A 21,938-nucleotide genomic window follows, 5' to 3' on the forward strand; every position below is an offset into this window, starting at 1 on the left:
TCAAAATAATTCACAAGGCTAACCCAGAAACAAGGGATAGGGAAATAGACTCTCTTGATGAGAAGAGTTGCAAAGAATTTACCATATTTAATCTCCCATAGGTAACTGCAAAAATTTTAAAGCAAATATAATATTTAATGATTTTGTGTTGAATGTAATATAGCATAAAGAAGAGACAGATACACAATATCACCATTTTCATTTAACACATTACTAGAGGTTTTAGCCAGTGCAATAATGCAAGAAAATGAAATAAAAGTTACATGCTTAGAAAGGAAGAGATAAATTTATCATTATTCTCTATACAGTTGAAAACTTAGAAAATTAAAAAATATATGGATGAACTATTAGAATTAATAAATGAATTTAGTTAGGGTGATGGCTTCAAGACTAATATAAAAAGTTAATTGTAATTCTATATTTATACTGAAAATAAGTAATTAGAAAATGAAATTTTACCAATTAAAATATCATAAAATATCAAAGAAATAAAATAAACCTAAACAAGATGTGAGATCCCTATACTTAAAAAGTATAAAACATTAAGAGAAATTACAGACCCTTAAATAAATGGAGCGATATACCATTTTAATAGAATGAAAGATTCAACCCTATATGATGCTATCTCAGTTTCCTAGGCCTGCTATAACAAAATGCTACAAAGAGAAATATTTTGTATCACAGTTCTAGAGACTCAAAGTCCAAAATTAAGGTATCAGTGGAGTCATGCTCTTTCTGAAACCTGTATGAGAGAATCCTTCCTTATCTCTTCTAGCTTCTGGTGTTTATCACCAATCCTTGGCATTCTTGATTTGCACTTCAATCTCTACGTCAATGTCACCTGGCGTTTACTTCCATGGTGCGTGTCTCTACATCTCCTCTTCTTATAAATACACTAGTCATATAGCATTGAAGGCCAACCCTACTCCCACATGACCTCATCTTAACTAATTACATCTGCAACGACCCTACTTCCAAATAAAGTCAAATTCTGAAGATTGAGACTTCAACATATCTTCTTGGAGGACACAATTCAACACAATGAATAACAAATGCCAATTCTCCAAAACGGGTCTACAGTTTTGGTGCAATACTAAACAAAATCCTAGCTGATTCTAAAGTTTATAAGGAAAATTTTGTTGCATTTTGCAAACTGATTCTAAAATTAATATGAATGTGCAAAGGACCAAGAAAAGCCAAAACAGTCTTGAATAACATAATGGGAAGGAGAACTTCTACCAGATACCAAGATTTATTATGAAGCTGTTACAGAAATTAAGACAGTGTGATATTTCCACAAAGAGACAAAAAGAACAGATTCTATAGTCCTGAAATAAACTCACACCTTATAGACAACTTATCTATGTAAAGGTGACAATACAGAGCATTGGGGAAAGGACAGGCTTTAAAAATTAGCACTTAATCAGTCTAATATTCAAATGGAAAAAATAAAACTTGACTTACACCACACACAAAAACCAACTTTAGGTGGATTGTAGATCTAAATGAGAAAGACAAAGTATTAACAATCCTAGAAATTAATAAGGACCTTTGGTGGGAAAACATTTCTTAACAGGACACAAGAAGCACTAAGCATGAAGGTCTTTTATGTTCATCAAAAGACACCAATAATAAAGTGGAAAGGCTGTCCACTGAGTGGGAGAAGATATTGCAATACATATAATCAATGAAGGGCTCATATCCAGAATACACATCTGTAGAAAATGGCAGACAGTCCAATACAAAAATGGGTAAGAGACTTGAACAGGCACTTCATAAAAGAAGATATCCAGATATCCAAAAACATGAAAATGGACTCAATCTAATTTGTATTCTGGGAAACCCAAATTAAAATCACAATGAAATACCATGATACATCCAGAATGGTAATATTAAAAAGATGTACAGTAGTTGTTACTGGCAAGAATGTGGGGCAACTGGAACTTTCATAAATGCCTGGTGGGAGTGCAAATTGAAACCACTACTTTCTAAAATTGTTTGACGTTATCCAGTTAAATTTTACAAATACATAAGCAATTTCACTGCTAGGTATAAACCTAGCACATGTGCATATGTGCCACAAAATACAGAAATGTTCACAGCAGCATTATTCCTAATAGCTAAAAATTGTAAACAAGTCAAATGTCCATTAGTAGTAGATAATTAAATTGTAACAAACTCATAAAATGGAATACTACACAGCAGTCAAAATGAATGACCGACAGCCTTACAAATCATGGATGTATCTCCGAAACAATGTTGAATGAAAAAATACCAAATCTTGATTTTGAACAACTTAATTAACCTCTTCATTTACATCTCCCAGATAAAAATTTGTACGTCTTTGGGTTGTGGTGAGAATTAAGTGGAATGATGCATGTCAAGTGCTTAGCAAGTACTTAGCTTGAGAAATGTCAGCTATTATTTATTATGTTCTTTTAGCAGACCACCTTCCTGGAAATGAGCATTAAAAAATGGTGCAGAACACTTACAGGGCCATCTAACGCCCCTAACATTCTCTCCCAAACCCCTCCCTCTATCTTTTCGTAAGGGGATCTCGGTCTCTTTAAGAAGCCAGCCATAACTGAGGAAAGAGGAATGCTGGGAAGATCTACTCAGCTCAGGTTTGGAGCATGACGGGAAAGAGGGCGGAGACCAGGGCTGCGCACGCGTGGTTGTCCGGTTGTTGCGTTCTGATGGATCAGGGGAAAGAATTCCAGTAAGAGAACATAATTCTCGCCCCGGCGCGGGGACCTTGGAGCCTATCACTTCTCCCCCGACCAGTGCTCTCCAGGGTAAGGAGGAGACCAGAAGTTGAGCGCGGCCGGTGGTGGTGGAAGGAGCTGCGCTGGGCGGGGTCGCGCCACGTGACGGGGCGGGCTCCGAGTGGGGGCGGGGCCGGGCTGGCTGCGCGGCTGACGCTGTGCGGATTTCGCTGGGACGCGCTGGCAGGCGTTTGCAGGTTGCGTTCTCTCCAACTGATACAACGTTGCCGCGTTTGTACTCTGTGACGCGCGTGGGAATTATTGGTGGGGACGAGAATTTCGGAGTGAATACTACTATGCTTGGAGGAGGGATGAGCGCCCTTAGACTGTTATAACTGTGGGCAAGTGGACCTAAGTTTCCATCTCTTCTTCCGCATAGGCTTTTAAACCAGTTGCCCATGCCAGCCAAGCCTGGCTTGACTGCCCGGATAAAGACAACTTTGGGGAGCGACCTTTTTGCTTTAGGTTAAATGTCCTGTTTAGTACATTTACTATTAGAGGAAGGGAATTCTGCTGAATGGCTAATAGAATTTCTTATTTACAGGAAGGCGAAGGTGAAGCAGAGTTTAGAAGGGGTCATTGCTGGGTATGGCTCCCATAGAGACTCTGAAAGATGCAGGCGGTCTGCTTTAAGTAAGGGAGTTCCCTTGTGATGGCATCTTAGGCCAGGAAATGGGGCCCTTATGGAGGCCTCTAGTAAAGCCCTAGTTAGAGATGGGGGTGGGGAGCTCGGTGTGCCCCACTTTGAGAATTAAAAGCTTAGGTCGGCCTCCAAGTACTACTCATGGAGTCAGAAACCATTTCTGAGTCCTTTTCTCTAAGAGCTTGCTAACTTCTTCCCACGTAGGTCTGCTGGTCTCATTCCCTCTGAGGAGAGTGCTTGTCTTTAAAGATATTAGGGAAGTCAGAGCTATTCTAGAAGACTGTTTTCTTATGTGAAGGTAGCTAATAAAGGAACAGAAAGCAGGAAAAAAGGAGAATAGAGTGAGTCATGGCCCAAGGAAATTTTTTTCCCCCAAGTGCTCAACCCTAAAGCCTGTGCTCAACACAAAGCTTTTAATAGAGATAAACATGAATGTATATGTATATAAAAGAATAAACCTGAGTACCAATCCTTTATATTGTGTTTTAGGAGCCTAACTATCCATTACCAAGAAGAAATCTATTTAGACTGGGGAATTCCTTTACATAAAAAATTAGAATGAAAGAACCTTTGGATGGTGAATGTGGCAAAGCAATGGCACCACAGCAGGGGGTTCTGGACAAAATTAAAGAAGAACCTGACAATGCTCAAGTAAGCATTTCATTTTATTTAAAATTTTTTAATTCTTTTCTATCTGCCAAATACAAATTTTTAGTTAGGTAGTTTCTGGCTTTTAAGTTAAAACAACCCAAACTGATTTCCTCCCCTTGCCTTAAGATGAGTAAATCACTTTTTCTGTTCTTCGAAAAAAGATCTGGATAACTATATAATGTTTCATTTTGTAAAAAGAAAGTAATATGTTACCATTTTTTCATACTTGGTACCTTTTTTTTTAAATTCTCTTGTACCTGACAATAGTTTTCTTTTATTTTCTAAATATTTGTGGTTACTCTATGCTAGGGGATCCAGAAATGACCAAAGTCGTCTTAGTCCATTCCCTCATAGAACTTATAGGTTAGTAGCAGAGATAGACATTATGTAAGTAATTGAGCAAATGATATAATTATAAACTATAAGGGCCATGGAAGAAAAGGCTAAAATGGGGAATCCGATCTAGTTTTCACTGGGGAGAGGCTGGCTAGGAAAGGCTTCTCCGAGGAAAAGATATGTAAAATGATTTATGGAGAATGAATTGACTAGGTAAAGGCATGAAGAGTGTTCTAGGAAAGCCCTGAGTTGGAAAGATACATGATTTTTTTGAAGAACTGCAAGACCAATGGGCCTAAAGCAGAAAATATGAAAATGGTAATGATGTTATGATGATCATAACAGTACTAATAGATGGTATTAATATATCAATATGTAGTATATGTTATATAAGGACGGAAATATTAATTCATTATTAATACTTATATGTGCTTGAACTGTGCCAGCCACCATTCTCACAAACCATATTATTATCCTCATTTTACAGATCAGGAAACCAGAGTACAAAGAGGTCAAGCAGTTTACCACAGATCACAGGTCATAAATGGCAAAGACTGGATTCAAATCCAGGTAGTCAGACTTCAAAGCCTATGCTATCCTGCTTCTAGGAGGAGGCTCTGTAGGTAGTTTGAGGCCAGCTTATGCAGGACATTGTGGACCTTGTTATGAATTTTGGTCTTTATCCTGAGAGCAAGGGGAAACCATTGTGGGGCTTTAAGTGGGAGAGTAAGATTAACGTGTTCAGAAAGATCATCTGGCTACCATTTAAGGCCCCAGATTGGAGTTTGTGGAGAGCAGTATGGAGAGACTGGTTAGTTGTTTTGACAAGAAAATCATTTCTCTTTTTTCTTGGACAGTTCTTTTGCTCTATACTCTGTACTTTATTGCATAAGCAAAGCAACAATATTAAAATATAAATAATGTAAATAACAAAATAATAAATAATATTTGATAATATTTTATTTCTCATGCCATCTCGAAGACAGTATCATTCCAGGACAGGGATGCCAATTAGATTTTGTCTCACTCATCAACTTAATGCCTTCATAGAGTGCTGTGCTCTACAGGATGTGGAGTGGGGATAGATGGTGGCATCCATGATATTTATTTTCCCTCCAGATGGTAAATTCTTCTTCCGTTAGAAGTAACCACTTTTTTTTTGGTCAGGTTTTGTGGATTCTACCTTTTAAGTTTTTTTTGACTCTCTCTTTCGTTTTCTCCCTATATTTTTATTTTTCATTTCAACTTTTATAACAATTTCCTACTCATCCTCTTTCCTTCAGTCACAGTCTCCATCAAAATACCGTTTAGTGATGACATAGTACCGTTTAGATTTGATGATACTATTCCCTTAAAAGACTCTGTCCCATCCTCTTTAAACTATTCCTGTTTAGGCGTTGTTTCCCTCTTTAGTATCATCACTCATTCTTCTCACTTTTTCTAATCTGTGCTCCTGAAAACTATTTTCATTTCACTCAAAGGTATATTCTGTTTAATTTTGTTTCCTTGCCTTTGCACATGCCATTTCTTCTGCCTGTGGTATCCTAAACTAGGTAGCCTGGCAAAATTTTTCTTCTCCTTTAAGATACAGTTTAATGTCACTAAAGGGTAGAATTAATCTTTTTTTTTTTCTATTGTATAGTGCTTTCACTTTTATTATGACATCTACAGGTCAATGAATTTTGTTTCATACAGGATCTTTTCTTATTTGACCAGAATCCCCATTTCCTAGCACAATGACAGGCACAAAATACATGTTCAATAACTGGCATAAAAGAACCTCTGTTTTACAGATGAGGAAACAGCCTGAAGGAACAAGTGATTTCACCAAGGTCCCATGGCAAAGCTGGGATACAAACCAGTTTTTTAAAATTCCAGACTCAATATTTCTTTATTATACCTTGTCTATAATATAAAAATTTAACAGATATTGTGCTGCGAGTTAATCGAGTGTTCTGAATATAAAAATTATGATAATGAAAATCCCACTAACAGCATACATTGTAAATTTAAGAGGATAGAGACCGACTCAATTCTCTTTGGTTTCTATTAAGGCTATTCAAGATGAATCAAGGAGAGGTAATTTTTTATTATTGAGAGTGGACTACAATAGAAAAGTCATTTAAACATAGTGTGAGCTGTTTTCCATGTTGCAGTTGAATAAGGGAAAATAGGAGACAAGAAAATGAAATGTTTATTTTCTGATATAGTAAGACTCTGCTCTGGATATTAAAGTTATGGTTGCTCTCATTTATTCATTCAGTGAGTTTTTATTCTTTCTTACTATATAATCCATAGCACATACTGGACATCGTTGTAAGCAGTTTACATATATTAATCCATTTGATGCTCACGACCCTAAAAATTAAGTACTGTTATTATTTCCACTTCATACACGAGGAAGCTGAGACACAGAGTAGTAAGCCGAGTAACTTGTTAAAGGTCACACAACTAGTAAATGGTTGAGCTAGGATTTGAACCCAAGAGTCTGGGTCAAGAGCATAAACCCTTAATCAGGTTACCACAGGCTAAGTTGTGTTATTTATTTTCAGAAATGCTGCAAAGATGAAAAGATAGGGCCTCTGCTCTCAAGGGAATTGGTAGAGAGGTAATTATTGAGAGAGGTAATTATTGAGTGACCGCCTCATCAGAAGCTATGCTGAGCACGTTTTATGCATTCTCATTTAAACTCTACAACCTTATAAATAAAATAGCCTTACCCCATTTTACAAATGAGGAAAGTGAGGCAAAGAGAGGTTAAGTAACTGACTGAACTGTAAGCATCAGAGTTTGAATAGGAACTTAGTTTTGACTGGCTTCAAACTTGTATTTCTGTTGCTTTGTGCCACCTCTATAGAGATACAGAATCACAGTATTAGGCAATTACTGTAATAAAAAAAAAAATTGTGCAAGGTGCATTGGAAGCACAGGGAAAGGAACCTTTAAGTCTGAAGAGGAGAAGAAGGTTTCACAGGGCAGGTAGCATTTGTATTATAACAATTAAGACTTTCAGGCAGAGAAAACTGCATGCGCCATGTCAGGGAGATGTGAGAGAATGTAGTATGTTTAGTGGTTGGGTATTTCAACAATAAAGTCGGAAGAGAATAGATTTAAGATATTTAGGTAGAAACCTGTTAGAATGGCTGTCATCAAAACATGTTGGAGAAGAGAAAAGGGAATCGTGCACTGTTGCTGGGATTGCAAATTGGTGCAGCCACTATGGAAAACACTATGGAGATTCCTCAAAAATTAAAAATAGAATTACCATATGACCAAGCAATCCCATTTTTGGGTATTTATCCAAAGAAATCTAAAACAATAATTCAAAAAGGTAATGCACCCCTATGTTCATTGCAGCATTATTTACAATAACCAAATTGTAGTGGCATCCTAAGTGTCCATCAATAGATGACTGGATAAAGAAGAGGTGGTATGTATATAATGGAATGTTACATTACTTGGCTGTAAAAAGAATGAAATCTTACCATTTGTGACAACATGGATGGACCTAGAGGGTGCTAATCTTACCATTTGTGACAACATGGATGGACCTAGAGGGTGCTAATAAGTCGGAGAAAGGCAAATACCATATGATTTCACTTATATGTGTACTCTAAAAAACAGAAGAAATAAAACAGAAACTCATAGGTACAGAGAACTAATGGTTGCCAGGTGGGAGGGAGGTTGGGGGACTTGGTGAAAATGGTGAAGGGATTAAGAAGTACAAATTGGCAGTTACAAATTAGTCACAGGGATGTAAAGTACAACATAAGAAATATAGTAAATAATTTAACTCTGTGATGTCAAGGAGGTACTAGACTTAACGGGGGATCGCTTTGTAAGTTATATAAATGTCTAACCACTATACTGTACACATGAAACTAATATAATATTGAATGTCAACTGTAATTAAAGATAGGTAGAATCGATCAAACTTAGAGATAGCATATAAGGTATGAGAATCAAGGAGTAGTCCAGGAATACAAGTTTCTGGCCTCAGTAAATTGAGTGATGATACTGTTTACTGAGGAACAGGATATGGAGGGAAATAATAAGTGTGGTTTGAGATTTGTTGTGTTTAAGGGGATAGTGGGACATCTAAGTGGTAATTTGCACTGGAAGGCATTTGCATGTATGGATGTGGTATTTAGAAATTAGAAAGTTTATCCACTTGTGGGTGTAGTGTTGCTAGATAAAATATAGAATGCGTAGTTAAATTTGACTATCAAATAAACAATGATTATTTTATATAAATGCATTGCATGCGATATTTGTAACATAGTTATACTATAAAGTTATTCGTCATTTATCTGAAATTCAAATTTAACTGTTTTATATTTTCATTTGCTGTATCTGGTAACCCTAGTCGAAGTCTTGAATGTGAATGAAATTGTTCAGAGAACAAGAGTAGAGAGAGGAGAGGAGAGCTCAGGATAGAAAGCTCAGAACTGGATTAATGTAGGGTCTTCAGAGTGGCTTCAAAGTAGTTCCCCAACCAGCATCCTCAGCATTACCTGGGCACTTGTTAGAAATTATATATTGTTGGGGTCCTGCTCCAGACTTACTGAATCAGAATCTTGGGGGCTGAAGCCCAACAATCTATGTCTTAACAAGACCTCTAGGGGCTTCTGATGCTACTGAATTTGGGAACCATTGACTTTAAAGGTGAATGTAAGATCAGTGAAGGATACTAAGATGTAGTAATGAATTTAAGTAAAAGAGTCGGAAAACAATGAATGGAACCATTGGCAGTGTCAGATATATCTGAAAGATAGAACCTAAAAGTATTTATTGGATCATGCAATTGTGAGATGATTGGTTATCTTGGTAGACAGTTTCAGTTGAAGCAGTATCTTAATAGCATTGGATTCTGGAGGGTGTCAAAGTGAGAGAGTAGAGAAAGAATGGAGTACTTTTTCTTTTGTAAAGGGAGAGAGAAGTGGGCAGTAATTCCTAAGGGAATACATTTCTTATGTTGACTGGAGGAAAGAAGATACTTACGAAGAAGGGCTCCTGGTAGCTGACTGGGCTCAAATTTAAAAACAGGCTAGCAACCATTTCTAAGTAGGGGCCTCTCATGCAAGCCACACTTCAGGAAGAAGCTTGCACTAACGTGCCTGCTACCTGAGCTGAACTTCCTGTCTCCCACACTGAACAGCCTAAGAGTACTGTGTTCCTCTGGTCTGAGCCAACCCTTAAGGAGTTCTTGGAATTATATTTCAACTGATAGGGCTGAGACTTTCCACGTCTGATTGGAGCTGCATAGCTATATTCCCATTAGCATCTTTACCAACCAATCAGAACAATGCTTTTTGGACCAATCAAACTGTGAGGATTGGAGTCTTCATTTGCATGAGGATGGACTAATCAGGGACGAGGGGTGGGGACTTCTCTCTATATAAGTCAGCTCCCCTCTGGCTTCAGGTGCACACTTACCATTTCCATTGAACCACACTTACCATTTCCCTGGCTGGAGACATCTCTGGACCAAAACAGAGCGGAAGCTGTCCTGTTTCACTAGGCCTGAACAGAGTGGGGCAGAGCTATCTAACTGGAGAGGACTATCTCACCTGAGGGCCACCTTGCAGCTGTGCTGTTCCAAAGCCATGCTATTTCATAATTGAGTTGTAATAACTGTTGATCTGTTCCACAGCCATGCTCTATCACAGTTGAGGTGTTTGCTCTGAATAAAGTCTCTTTTGTCACTGCACCCCAAATTGGAGATTCCTGTTGGCATTGAATTGGTGCCAACACCATTGGTTGATAAAAGTAGAGGGGAAGAAACCAATATGGAGGTGGAGAGAGGCTGAAGATACACAAAGATAGTATGGAGTGCTAAAAGGAGAGAAGGAAAGGGATCTTGAATGCAAGCACTGTTGTTACCATTGCTAAGAAGGTTGCCTTTTCCTATAACATAGGACAGTTTGCTGATCAATTTGTAGTGATGGCAGAAGGGGGAATCAGGATGTTGAGTTGCTTTTCTTGGCGAAATTGAAAGATCATTGTGAATAGGAACTATTGAGGTTGGGACTTGTAAGTGATGAAGGTTTTAGTTACTTTGTGAAGTAAAAGGAACTGACCAGGGAAATGTAACAGGCATATTAGAAAAATATTAGAGATTGAGTGGATCATAAGGCAAAGTAATTTTTATTGAATCTTCAGTGTTCTTTTTAGTAAATTAAAGAAGGTATATATACCTTGCAATTCTCTTTTTGCAAGTGTCACTAAATATTGTTACTTAAGTATAATGTTTTAGGAACATCCACTCTGGATTCAGTGGAGTTGGGTTCATTCATTGAACAAATATTTATTAAATGTCATAATTATAAAAATAAGAGCTAGCATTTTCATGGGTAAATCATGCTTAACTTTTGGCTAACTGTAAGGTATCGTGCTACATGCTTTATTTGTATTAAATAATTTATGCCCCCATAATAGCCCTATGGATTAAATAATATCTTTATTTTGTAGATAAGGAATTTGAAAATAATGTTAAATAACTTGTTTGAGCCAAGATCTATTTCTGCTGTCAGAACCCATAGTCTTCTCTGTTATGTTATATTGACTGTGCTGGGTGTTGAGTGTATAGAGGTGGAAAAACAAATATGGTTTCTGTACATAGTGGGACATGGTTCTTTCAGAGTGTGTGTGTGTGTGTGTGTGTGTGTGTGGTGTGCAGGGGAGGAGAAGGTGTTAGACATTAAACAAATCGTCACCCAAGTCAGCATGCAATGTATTATGACAGGTACTATAAGTAAAAGAAGATATAAGATATAAGGAGACCTTACTTTCAATTGGGGGCCAGGGTTCGAATTCATTATATAGTTCTGTTTTGTTGTATTTGTACATCTATGGGCGAGACATCACGGGTTTTGGATACTTGGGTTTAATTTCCATCTGTGCACTTAGTATCTTTGTGACCTTAGACAAATTGTTGAACATCTCTAAGCTTCACTTTCCTCATCTGTACCTTACAAGCAGCAGCTTATTTGGTGCTGTAATGAACATAATGGAAGTAGTAAATTAATGCAGTGGTTCCTAGTCTTTGGTATTTAATAGTTCAAAGAAATTTCAAAAGTAACTTTGGGAACTGATAATATCAGTCATTTATTTTGCTTTGTTTAGGGATATTAAAAATACAACTACCCTTTTTTTAATCACCATTATTTGAGAAAAGTAAGACTATTTTTAGAAACTTTATTTTGAAATACGTAAGGCTATTTTGACAAAAAAATAGGATGGTTGTGATCTCAAAATAAAGACAGTCTTTTTTAAGAGGTATATGTATTTTTAAAATTTTGTTTCATGATTTTATTTTAAAGCATTTTAATGACTATGTTAAGGGTAAATCTGATTTAGGCTGTGATGATTTTATAAATAATGAACAGATGGCATTGAAACTCCTATATTTTTTCTGCTGTTAACAGATGTGACAGCTTGCAAATCTCTTAGCTGAAGTTACTAATTTGATATAAACTGTAAATTATTCAGATTTAATTTAATTTATTGTTCCCTTATAAACACAGCCTAAGAAAAGGTAGCATTGAAAATAGCTATGTATTATTCCTATATACGAAGATTACATTTGAAAAGTAGATATAACCATTATAAAAGATTTTCCATTTCTGAAAGTTCCTTTTTGTAAAGTTTAAATCTAGTTTAATAACTTGTAAATTTTGACTTTTGAGGTAGTTGTGATTATAATTAGAATGTAGAAGAGGTGAATATGACAGGATTATTTTTTTGCTTGAATTTCTAGTTTACAGAGATACTAACACCATATTCATTTCTCTTTCTTTAAGGAGTACGGACATGCCCCAAAGCCAAAAACTGAAGAAAGTGAACTGAAAATTAGTGCTGTGTTTTCAGTCAGTGATAGTCCTCTTGGTAAGAAATAGAACTGCAAAGGTTAATTATGATTAATATTTGTCATATTCCGACTAGTAGAATTTAGGGAAAGTACTTCCTCATGTAAGTTTTTTTCTTCCTTTAGATAAAGCAGTGCTATTCAAACTGGGTAGTTGGTCTTGACCAGCGTTGTAAAAAGCAGAATAGAATGAGATTATATCAGAGTATGATGCTCGTAGTAAGGAAGCATATTATTTCTTGAAACCACTGTTTCAGTTATTAAATTATAGACACATGCACACACACACCTATGTATATGTGTCCTGACCTATAACGTGAGATGTAGGTTTTACTATGGGTCATGGTTAAAAAGTTTGAAACCCCCTAGTGCTTATTACCTCATTCAAATTGTATCTCAAGACTGATGAATTTGTCCTAAAAAATAGGGAATGTATTATGTGTTCATATTGATACTATAACAGTTTTTTGTTTTGTTTTGTTTTGTTTTTTAATAGCCCAGCAGTTGACCCCAGGCTTTCAGTTTCCTCTTGCATCATCTGGCCCAAATAGATTGCTTCCTTCAGTTCCAGCTGTAGCTTTGCAGGCTATTTGTTCTGGTTGTAAAAAAATGCTTTATAAGGGGCAAACTGCATATCATAAGACGGGATCTGCTCAGCTCTTTTGCTCCACGCGGTGCATCACCAGATATTCTTCACCTGTCTGCCTACCACCACCTCCCAAGAAAACCTGTACAAACTGCTCGAAGTATAAAATTCTTCATTACGTCTTTATGTACTTTACATTTTTAGTTTTCAAATAGTTAAGTTCAAAAATGCTATTGCTACTCTTTAGCACATTTTTAGGAGATAGCTTTTTGGCTAATTGAGAAATCTGCAAATTCTGAAGTTTTATAACAATAAGTGATTTGGTGTTAAAAGTATTGCCTAAATGAGTTTTCCTTATCTCTTTCAGTTTAAATTTTACTGTGGAAAGAAATAAACCATTCGTGGGAATGGTAGGACCACTCGTATATCCTGTAATTGTAGACAACAGCTATTCAAAATTATTTGTTATCTTGAATGTTACTGAAGTACATAATATGATATCATTCTTATAATAGTATATGAAAATTATTTAATTCTTTACAAGGTAAAAACTAGCCACAAAAATGTGTTTATTTCTAAAAAAAAAATCTTTGTGAGCTTCTTTTGGGGATCATTGTTGTTTTAAATGTACAGATGCAGGAAGAGAAAGAAATAGCAACAAAGTCACATAAAGATCTTTCTCTGCCTTAGTATGTTTGAAGAATTTGGCATGCTTCGCCTATTCCTGTGGTAGTGTAATTCTAGGAATACATTGCGTTGTCAGTAGTCACTAATGTAGAGCAAGAAAAGTTACTTGATTTTAGACCTTGGCTCTATTACTTATTAGCTCTATGACCTTGGCTCAATATTTAACTTTTCTAAGCTTCAGTTTCTTCATTGGTAAATGATATCTACTTTCTCAGATTTTAATGAGACAATATTAGCACAGGGCCTACCACATAGCAAATGCTTAATAAGTGGGATCTTATTATTTTTAATAATAAAATTAATATTATTATGTATACTTAACATATAATTTATAGGCTCCTATTTTGTCTTTGGAGATATAAGACAGGTTCTTTATCTACTTGATGTGTTGGGCTTAGGTATCTAAAAATAAATCCTGTTAAAATGGAAATCTCCAACTAAAAGGAACCAAGAATTTAAAAATATTTTACTTAAATTTTAAAATTGTTTTGTTTTAAAATGCACTTCTCATACCTTGCTTTAACTTTTATGTCATTCTCATGAAACTAATCTGGAAGAGTAAATTTAGTTTTCTGTTTTAAGATGCTCTATTTCAACATGTCAAATATCAAAAGAAAATGAATTAAATTTTAAAGAACAGAGTATAATATTTACATCCAAATGCATATTATTTTCTTAAAAATAGTCACTAGTGTCAGACTTTTAACACAGTGCTGCTCTTATTAAAAAATTTTTCTATTTCTTGATTTGGCGTTTCCTTCAGAGCCTATGAAACATTCCTTTAGACTAAGTTAGGTGACATATCTATCTTTTCAACATGGGTTTGATTTTTGCAAATTGCCAAAAGTTACTTGATGCCTTATTAGCTGACTATTGTAGATGATTAAGCTGAGTCATACTGTTAAACATGATATTTGGCTATAAAATTAAAATTTGTTCTTAGAGTTCTTATAAATTATGAGAGAAACTAGAAAAAAGTTTGAGCCATGTTTTTGTTGGAGGAGTATGCTTTGTAAGATAAATGTTAAGGTGTAATATTCATTTGGATGCATGAGGTTTAGAATGCATTTATATTTATGTGCATAGATTTTCATTAAAAAGACATTCTCATTGGTATACTTATACATACATAATGCCACTAGCAGATTCACATTATTAAGTAACATTCTTTATTGCTCTGTTTTTAGAGAAAAATCACTTTTCAAAGTTAGTTTATGTGTTGTGCTTAAACATATTAACTTGGTTTCCAAGATTCACTCTGACATATTTTTAAGGTTAGGTGAGTTTTAGAAAATTGAAGTACTTTGTTATTATTCTTTCGTTGTTTATTATGGAACAGTGCTGTATAACAAAGGTACAGGACAGGAGACAGAATAGTGGAATGATTAACTCCATAGACTGTAGAATCTGACCGCTGGGATTTGTATTCTGGCTTCACTGCTTACCAGCTGTATGACTTTGACAAGCTATGTAATCTTTCTGATTTGGTCTCTTCATTATCATCTCATCTATAAAATGGCGATTATAATAACAAATTGGATAATTTAAGTAAAGGGAGCAGTGCCTGGCACATAGTAATTACTCAGTACACATTATTGTAGTATATAATATTATTGCCATAATTAATACACATTATTGTAGTATATAATATCATTGCCATTAATTTTTTATTTTATGGCCTGCAGTAGTGTTTCTAATTAACTGTTTCCTTCACTTTTTATATTTGTCAGGAGAATGGCAATACTTAGCCTCTGTTTTTACTGTCAGTGCTTATTGAAACAATGAACTCTTATAAAATGACTCTAGGAATCTCATAGAACAGCTCAATTATTTGTGTTCTCTTTGTCTTGTTCTATCTGTCCCCCGATACTAAGCCTTAGTAGTGCTTTTGTCATCTGTATCTTTTCTCTCTTCAGTTCTAGCTAAATTTTATATACCATGTTAATTTTTATATTAATCTGTTTTCCAATTCTTGCTTTTAAGTTAAAATTTTTTTTGTTCCTTATTCATGTTTTTACTCTTGGCAGCTACTGGCTAGTAAGAGGACAAGTGTTCATGGCCTGGAGTTGTGGGATAGCCACTTATTCCACTGGCTCCAGTCAATGAAACTTGGTTGGAGCTGGAAGCCTCACTGTTTTTGGTCATGGGCATCTGGCTGGATATATTTTAAATATAATCCTCCTTCACATATCTGTAAATTAAGTATTAAAAACTCCATTTTGTACATGAGGAAATTGAGATAGTTATTGCCTCACTCATTGTCACTCAGCTGATAAGTAACAGAACTAATCATCAAACAGGTTTATAGATACCTTATGCAGGGTCAACCATTTTCTACTATACAATAACTGCCCTTAGTAAATGTAGTTTTTTAGCTCACAAAGCTAAAGGAAGATCACATTTATGAAGAACGCATTTCATTTTGCCTGTTATTTATTTTTAGAGACATTTTAAATCCAAAGGATGTGATCACAACCCAATTTGAAAATTCCTCTCCTAGCAAAGATTTCTGCAGCCAATCATGCCTTTCGTCTTATGAGCTAAAGAAAAAACCTGTTGTTACCATATATACCAATAGCATTTCAACTAAGTGCAGTATGTGTCAGAAGAATGCTGATGTAAGTTAATTTTACCTATATTGAGATTCTGCTCAAAGATTCAAGATATTTAACTGGCTTTGCTTATTTTGTATATGTTTGTGTGTTTTTATTTCCTAGATTCGATTTGAAGTTAAATATCAAAATATGGTACATGGTCTTTGTAGTGATGCTTGTTTTTCAAAATTTCACTCTACCAACAACCTCACCATGAACTGTTGTGAGAATTGTGGGAGCTATTGCTATAGTAGCTCTGGTCCTTGCCAGTCCCAGAAAGTTTTTACTTCAACAAGTGTCACAGCGTATAAGCAGGTATGAGTATCAGTCTGTTGCATATAGTTAGGCTTACCTCTTCTGATGAGTTGCAGAGGGATGAAATGCAAAACAAGAGCGAGCTCTTCCCATTAGCTGATGTGTGTGATTGGTGTGTGATTTCCCTTCCAGAAAAATGGGATAGATTCTGATAACAGTAAGGGTTGATTATGTTAGTGAGATGGTATACATGAACTAGATAATTTTTTAAGGTTCCTTCATATCCAAGAATTCACAAATATAATTTCATGATTTGCTATGAGTCTGAAATATTTTGTGATATATTGATAGTGAACAAAACCCCATACTATTGTAAATAAACTATGACCAAAGTTAAAAAGATAATAAAATCAGTGAATCTATAGCATATCTTTTCCTTTTAGAAAATATTTTTTTTAAATGTGTTTTGGAATGAATAGTAATTATTTTGCCAACATTGCCTTATTAGAATACTTTAGCTAATTTTTATTGTAATGAATAATGGATTCATTTGGTTTACTAAATATATCAATTTGTGTCACTTTAATTATCACTGAATGATTGGTCTTTAAAAAGTTTACATTTTTTATAAAAATATAATTAAAACGATTTTTTAGTTAGCAGGTTTGATTTATATTTAATTCCTCTACGCAGTTGGTAATGGATGTTCATCTTTGAAAACTCACTTTTCAAGGAATTGCAACTTTTGGCAGTCTGGTTACTACTGTCAGGAATAGAATCCATTTTATTTTTATAGATACGATCCAAAAATCAGTTTCATTCCTAATTTTGTTACTAGTATTGTACTCTATCAATAGCATAAATAATGTTCCTCTTTCACCAGAAAGATTATATAGTGAAACTTCACAATTATATATTCCTAATATTTACTTTTATATAGTGAAACTTCACAATTATATATTCCTAATATTTACTTTTCCATGTAATTTCTTACTGAGAGACCATATAGTATGTTAGTGACAGTATTTAGTGTTTAAGAGCCTGGACATTAGAGTCAGATGAAAAAAATTTACTCTCTTACTTTTCTGTTTACTTGTTAAGTTAATCTAATTAAAGATAATTTAAACTTTTTGTTAATTTTTAAAAATATCTCAGTATGTTATTGAAAGAATTCTGTGATACAGTGTACATAAATTACTTAGCATGGGTCCTGGCTCATGGTAAGCAGTCAATAATAATGGGAATTTATATAAATGGAAGCCATTATTGTGTCTTAAAACAATAAATTTATGGGCAAATTTTATTATGAAACTCAGCTTGAAAACAGGTAGTTCTGCAGGATGACCTAAAATACATTAAACATCATTTCTGTCTCCTCCTAAAGAGTCTTACTAGTTAAATAATCTTAACAGTGGTAGACTTTCCTCTCTTAGATTGATGTCCAAGTCTGTACTGACGATGGCTCTTTGGTTCAGGGATTACCTGGTTATTATCTGATTATTTATGGTGAGAAAAGTATGTAATGACTATCTAATTCATTACTTTTAATGTGTATGTTGGTAATACATGTGAGTAGTTACTAATTTTCTTCAGTTTACATTTTTTTATTGTCAGAAAGAACTTATTTTTCCCCCATCCTCACTTTCAGAGAAGTCTATACCTAGTGTGGCCTTGTTGTCAAACTCAAATATTTCAACCAAAGGTAGTGGTTGTAGATAACTTTTCTTTTCTTTTTTTCTTAAACAAGATGTGTGTATGTATGCTCGTATTGGGTGTGTGAATGTCACTTTATTTTCTTAACAGAATTCAGCCCAGACTCCTCCATATGCCTTGGGGAAATCATTGAGGCCCTCAGCGGAAATGATTGAGACTACAAATGACTCAGGAAAAACAGAACTTTTCTGCTCTATTAATTGCTTATCTGCTTATAGAGTTAAGACAGTTATTTCTTCAGGTAATGTTTAAATTTGATAAATTTTATAGATTTATTAACTATTGAAGAATGTAACTACTTTTTTTCATTTTATTATGAACTAAATTTATCTATATGGTTCAGTAAAGACCCAATATTGGTTTAGTTTCAAAGAACTGATGTTTAAGTGAAAATAGTTTTTCACTGATTTTCTTAGTTGAAATATTTTTTTTGAAGTATCATATGTGAAAAGAAAAAAAACCCCACATAAGTTCCAAGTTAGTTTTTGTGTAAATGGAACTTAATTGAGGAAGTTGTAGTTAGCTTTATAGGTTATTGTAAAGTTCCTTGATTTTTGTTTTGTATATTATTATTTGCATTTTTATTCTAATACATTTTTGGATTTTTTCATTAGTGTAACTTATCTGTTTTTATTTTTTGTTACCAAGGTGTCCAGGTTTCATGTCATAGTTGTAAAACATCAGCAATCCCTCAGTATCATCTAGCCATGTCCAATGGAACCATATACAGCTTTTGCAGCTCCAGTTGTGTGGTGGCTTTCCAGGTATGATCTAAGGTGGTATTTTACCCCTTCAGTTCTCTTAGGGATTGGTCTGTGGCGAAATGTTAATTGCTGAAGGTCCATACTTGTAAAAAATTCTGTTCAGGTGTGGTCCCAGAGGTAATCTGCAAAATGTCTGAGCCCAGGTGTTGAGCCTCAGTGCTCTCTTCGTTATTCAGAGTTCTAAGCTCACTTTTTCCCGTGGCTCTCTCCCTTTCAAAAGGATAGATGCTAGGATATGGTTCGGATACATGGTATGGTGATTTGTTCATGTGTCCCTCCCTCTCATCCTGGCCCAGACACATGACTCCTGCCATGGAATGATAAGCCTCCAATTTCTTGTCACATTTTCTCCTCGCTCTCTGTGAGACACACAGAAAGTATAGTGATCCTTCAGGATGGGAAGATGCCTGGTGCGGTGTCCTTGGCACTAAGAAGAACGAGACTACTGGTGGCCACTATGCTTTTTAATAGCCATCAGAGGCTGCTTGGTGATGGGAGTGCAGGTGGAGCGGTATCTTGGGGGAAAGGAGAGGCCTGCTCTAATTTTTTAGGGTCAGATATACTAGAGGTGTTTCTCTGGAAAGCCTGCCTTTCTCAGTCCTTCTGTTCTGGAAGTATGCCATTTAAATTCTTTCTGAGTACTACTTTATAAATTTTAAAGAAATGTTTCCAAGGGAATTAATTTATTAAAATGAGAAAATGAAAATTACCAAGTTCCATTATTTCTCAGTTATTAAAATGTTTGCCTTATTTGTGTTCATTCAGAATGTATTTAACAAGCCAAAAGGAACAAATTCTTCAGCAGTACCCCTGTCTCAGGGCCAAGTAAGCCCGCCCTCCAAGTCAGCAGGAGGAGGTAACACCTCTGCCATTTCCCCCAGCTCCATCAGTAGCTCTGCTGAAGCCAGTCTTCAGTCTCTTGCTGCGCAGTCCCACCAAGTTGCTTCAACTCATGCCATTGTTAAACTCAAGTGTCAGAACTGTAACCATCTGTTTGCCACAAAACCAGAACTCCTTTTCTACAAGGTAAAGAGAGATCATGAAAGTAATTTAATATAAGCTTATCCAATAGAAGCATTTTTGTCTCTTCATCTTTGACAATCAATTTACTTTGAAATAGAAGGAAAGGATTTCTTAAAGATAAGCGACTGTTTAATTAGGTTTTAATGACTATTCTTTCTCTGCAGGGTAAAATGTTTCTGTTTTGTGGCAAGACTTGCTCTGATGACTATAAAAAGAAAAATAAAGTTATAGCAATGTGTGACTACTGTAAACTACAGAAAATTATAAAGGAGACTGTACGATTCTCAGGGGTCGATAAGCCATTCTGTAGTGAAGGTAAAGAAGAAAGTTCACTTTTATCCCCAGAGCACGTGGTTGTAATAAAGTATTCAATATGAGTTAGGCTATTAATCCACAATTAATTTTCAAGTAATTTGTGTTCTATGAGGTATAATCGGAGGCTTTTTAGTTGAGTTTATACTTAATTCACTTTAAAATCTGTCCTTTTAAATGTTACAATAATCTCAGTAAAGAAACTGTTGAAATGTAATTAGATCAATGGTATTAGTATAGAGTATGGAAAATCTCTTGGTAAGTTTAGGTATGACTTCAGAGATCTTTTTGTTCTTGCACTCATGTCTGAAGAGGGTACTTAAGCAATTATGGCTTCTTGGCTTAAACTTTTATATCTCTGATGTTTCTGAATATAGATGGCCTAATACTTAGAGTATATTTAAAAAGTAAGATGAGTTCGTTTTGTGAATATGGAGATTTTTCTTTAACCTAGAGGCAAATAATTGTGACAAGTATTTAGAAATTAGCTTAAAGTTGGTATCTAATAAGACTGTAGGAACTCACTTTACCTTCTTCAAGTTAATGTAAATTTGATGTTTCTTCCTTTCTTCCCTCCTGGTTCTCAGTTTGCAAATACCTGTCTGCCCGTGACTTTGGTGAACGATGGGGAAACTACTGTAGGATGTGCAGTTATTGTTCACAGACATCCCCTAATTTGGTAGAAAATCGATTGGAGGGCAAGTTAGAAGAGTTTTGTTGTGAAGACTGCATGTCCAAATTTACAGTTCTGTTTTACCAGGTAAATGTATAGACCTCTTTGGCTTTCTGAAGTTCACAAAAATTATTTTCTGTTTAAAATATGTTCAGATTTTGTGAATAAAAATTTGTGTTTAAAACTGGGTAAAATAAACTATGGGCTCCTAAAGCAAAATTCAGTTGATTATAAACTTGAAATCTTTGGGATAAAGAGCATAGAATTTCCGGAGACTGCTGTTATTTGAGGATGTGTCCCTTTTATTTTTTTGCTTTTCTCTAAGGCACATTGACCTTAGTTATAACTTTGAGTTCTTTCAAGTTAGAACTTGATGCAGTTATGTTGACTTAAGCCTCTCTCATTCAGAAGGTTACCCTGAGGAATTTGAAGTCAGACCTTGTTCTCACTTCATAAGTCAAATGACTATGACCTTTTTACCCACCTCCTTTTTTAAAAAAATTACTTTGTTGAAAGTCTGACAACGAAAGCTACAATTAATTGAACCACTAATACAAGTCCAATGCTTCATAAGTGTTATTTCATTTAATCCTTAACACTATCCCAAGAGATAGGTATATTATTGCCAGTTTATAAATAAGGAAAAAGAGCGTGGTCCAGGGAGATTAAGTAACATGCCCTTGAAGATGTTGGTAGATGACAGATAGCACCTATAACACTGCAGTGAAATCACCTGTTTACTGGTCTGCCTATCCCCCAAAATATAATTCTTTTTCATAATTATATGACCAAGACTATCTCAGTGCTCAAAACGAAGGATACCTCATTAGATATTTGTTGAATGATCAAAGTTTTTATGACCCAAAGCCTATATTCTTTGTATTGCAATATGCTGCCTCCTAACCTTTTAAAAATAGAACCTATCTTTAGATTCCTTAATTGGTAATTTTAATACAGGAGATCAACTTTTATATTCTAATTGAGGGTATCTATATGAAACAAATAAGTGTGTGTGTGTGTGTGTGTGTGTGTGTGTATATGTATACACACACATATTTTTTTTTCCTCC

At 35.0% G+C, this 21,938-nt stretch overlaps 1 protein-coding gene across 9 annotated transcripts in view; it reads left to right on the forward strand.

The window, feature by feature from the left end:
• Positions 1–2,630: 2,630 nt before the first annotated feature.
• ZMYM6 (zinc finger MYM-type containing 6) overlaps positions 2,631–21,938 on the forward strand; it is a 34,344-nt gene continuing 15,036 nt past the window's right edge. The window contains exons 1-12 of one of the 9 annotated variants that reach the window (XM_039850929.1): positions 3,310–3,398; positions 3,898–4,059; positions 4,883–4,965; positions 12,198–12,282; positions 12,759–13,008; positions 15,979–16,153; positions 16,253–16,444; positions 18,188–18,338; positions 18,746–18,861; positions 19,627–19,887; positions 20,049–20,199; positions 20,784–20,956. In XM_039850929.1, coding sequence (XP_039706863.1) covers positions 12,872–13,008; positions 15,979–16,153; positions 16,253–16,444; positions 18,188–18,338; positions 18,746–18,861; positions 19,627–19,887; positions 20,049–20,199; positions 20,784–20,956 — 1,356 coding nt within the window. In that variant the 5' untranslated portion in view covers positions 3,310–3,398; positions 3,898–4,059; positions 4,883–4,965; positions 12,198–12,282; positions 12,759–12,871. Of the gene's footprint in view, positions 2,796–2,888; positions 3,107–3,309; positions 3,399–3,897; positions 4,060–4,882; positions 4,966–12,197; positions 12,283–12,758; positions 13,009–15,978; positions 16,154–16,252; positions 16,445–18,187; positions 18,339–18,745; positions 18,862–19,626; positions 19,888–20,048; positions 20,200–20,783; positions 20,957–21,938 lie in introns of those variants that run through there. The other 8 variants (XM_039850925.1, XM_039850926.1, XM_039850927.1 and 5 more) reach the window with 8 other exon arrangements.

Source organism: Pteropus medius, unplaced genomic scaffold, assembly GCF_902729225.1.
Source record: "Pteropus medius unplaced genomic scaffold, Ma_sr-lr_union100, whole genome shotgun sequence".
Classification (NCBI taxonomy): Eukaryota; Metazoa; Chordata; class Mammalia; order Chiroptera; family Pteropodidae; genus Pteropus; species Pteropus medius.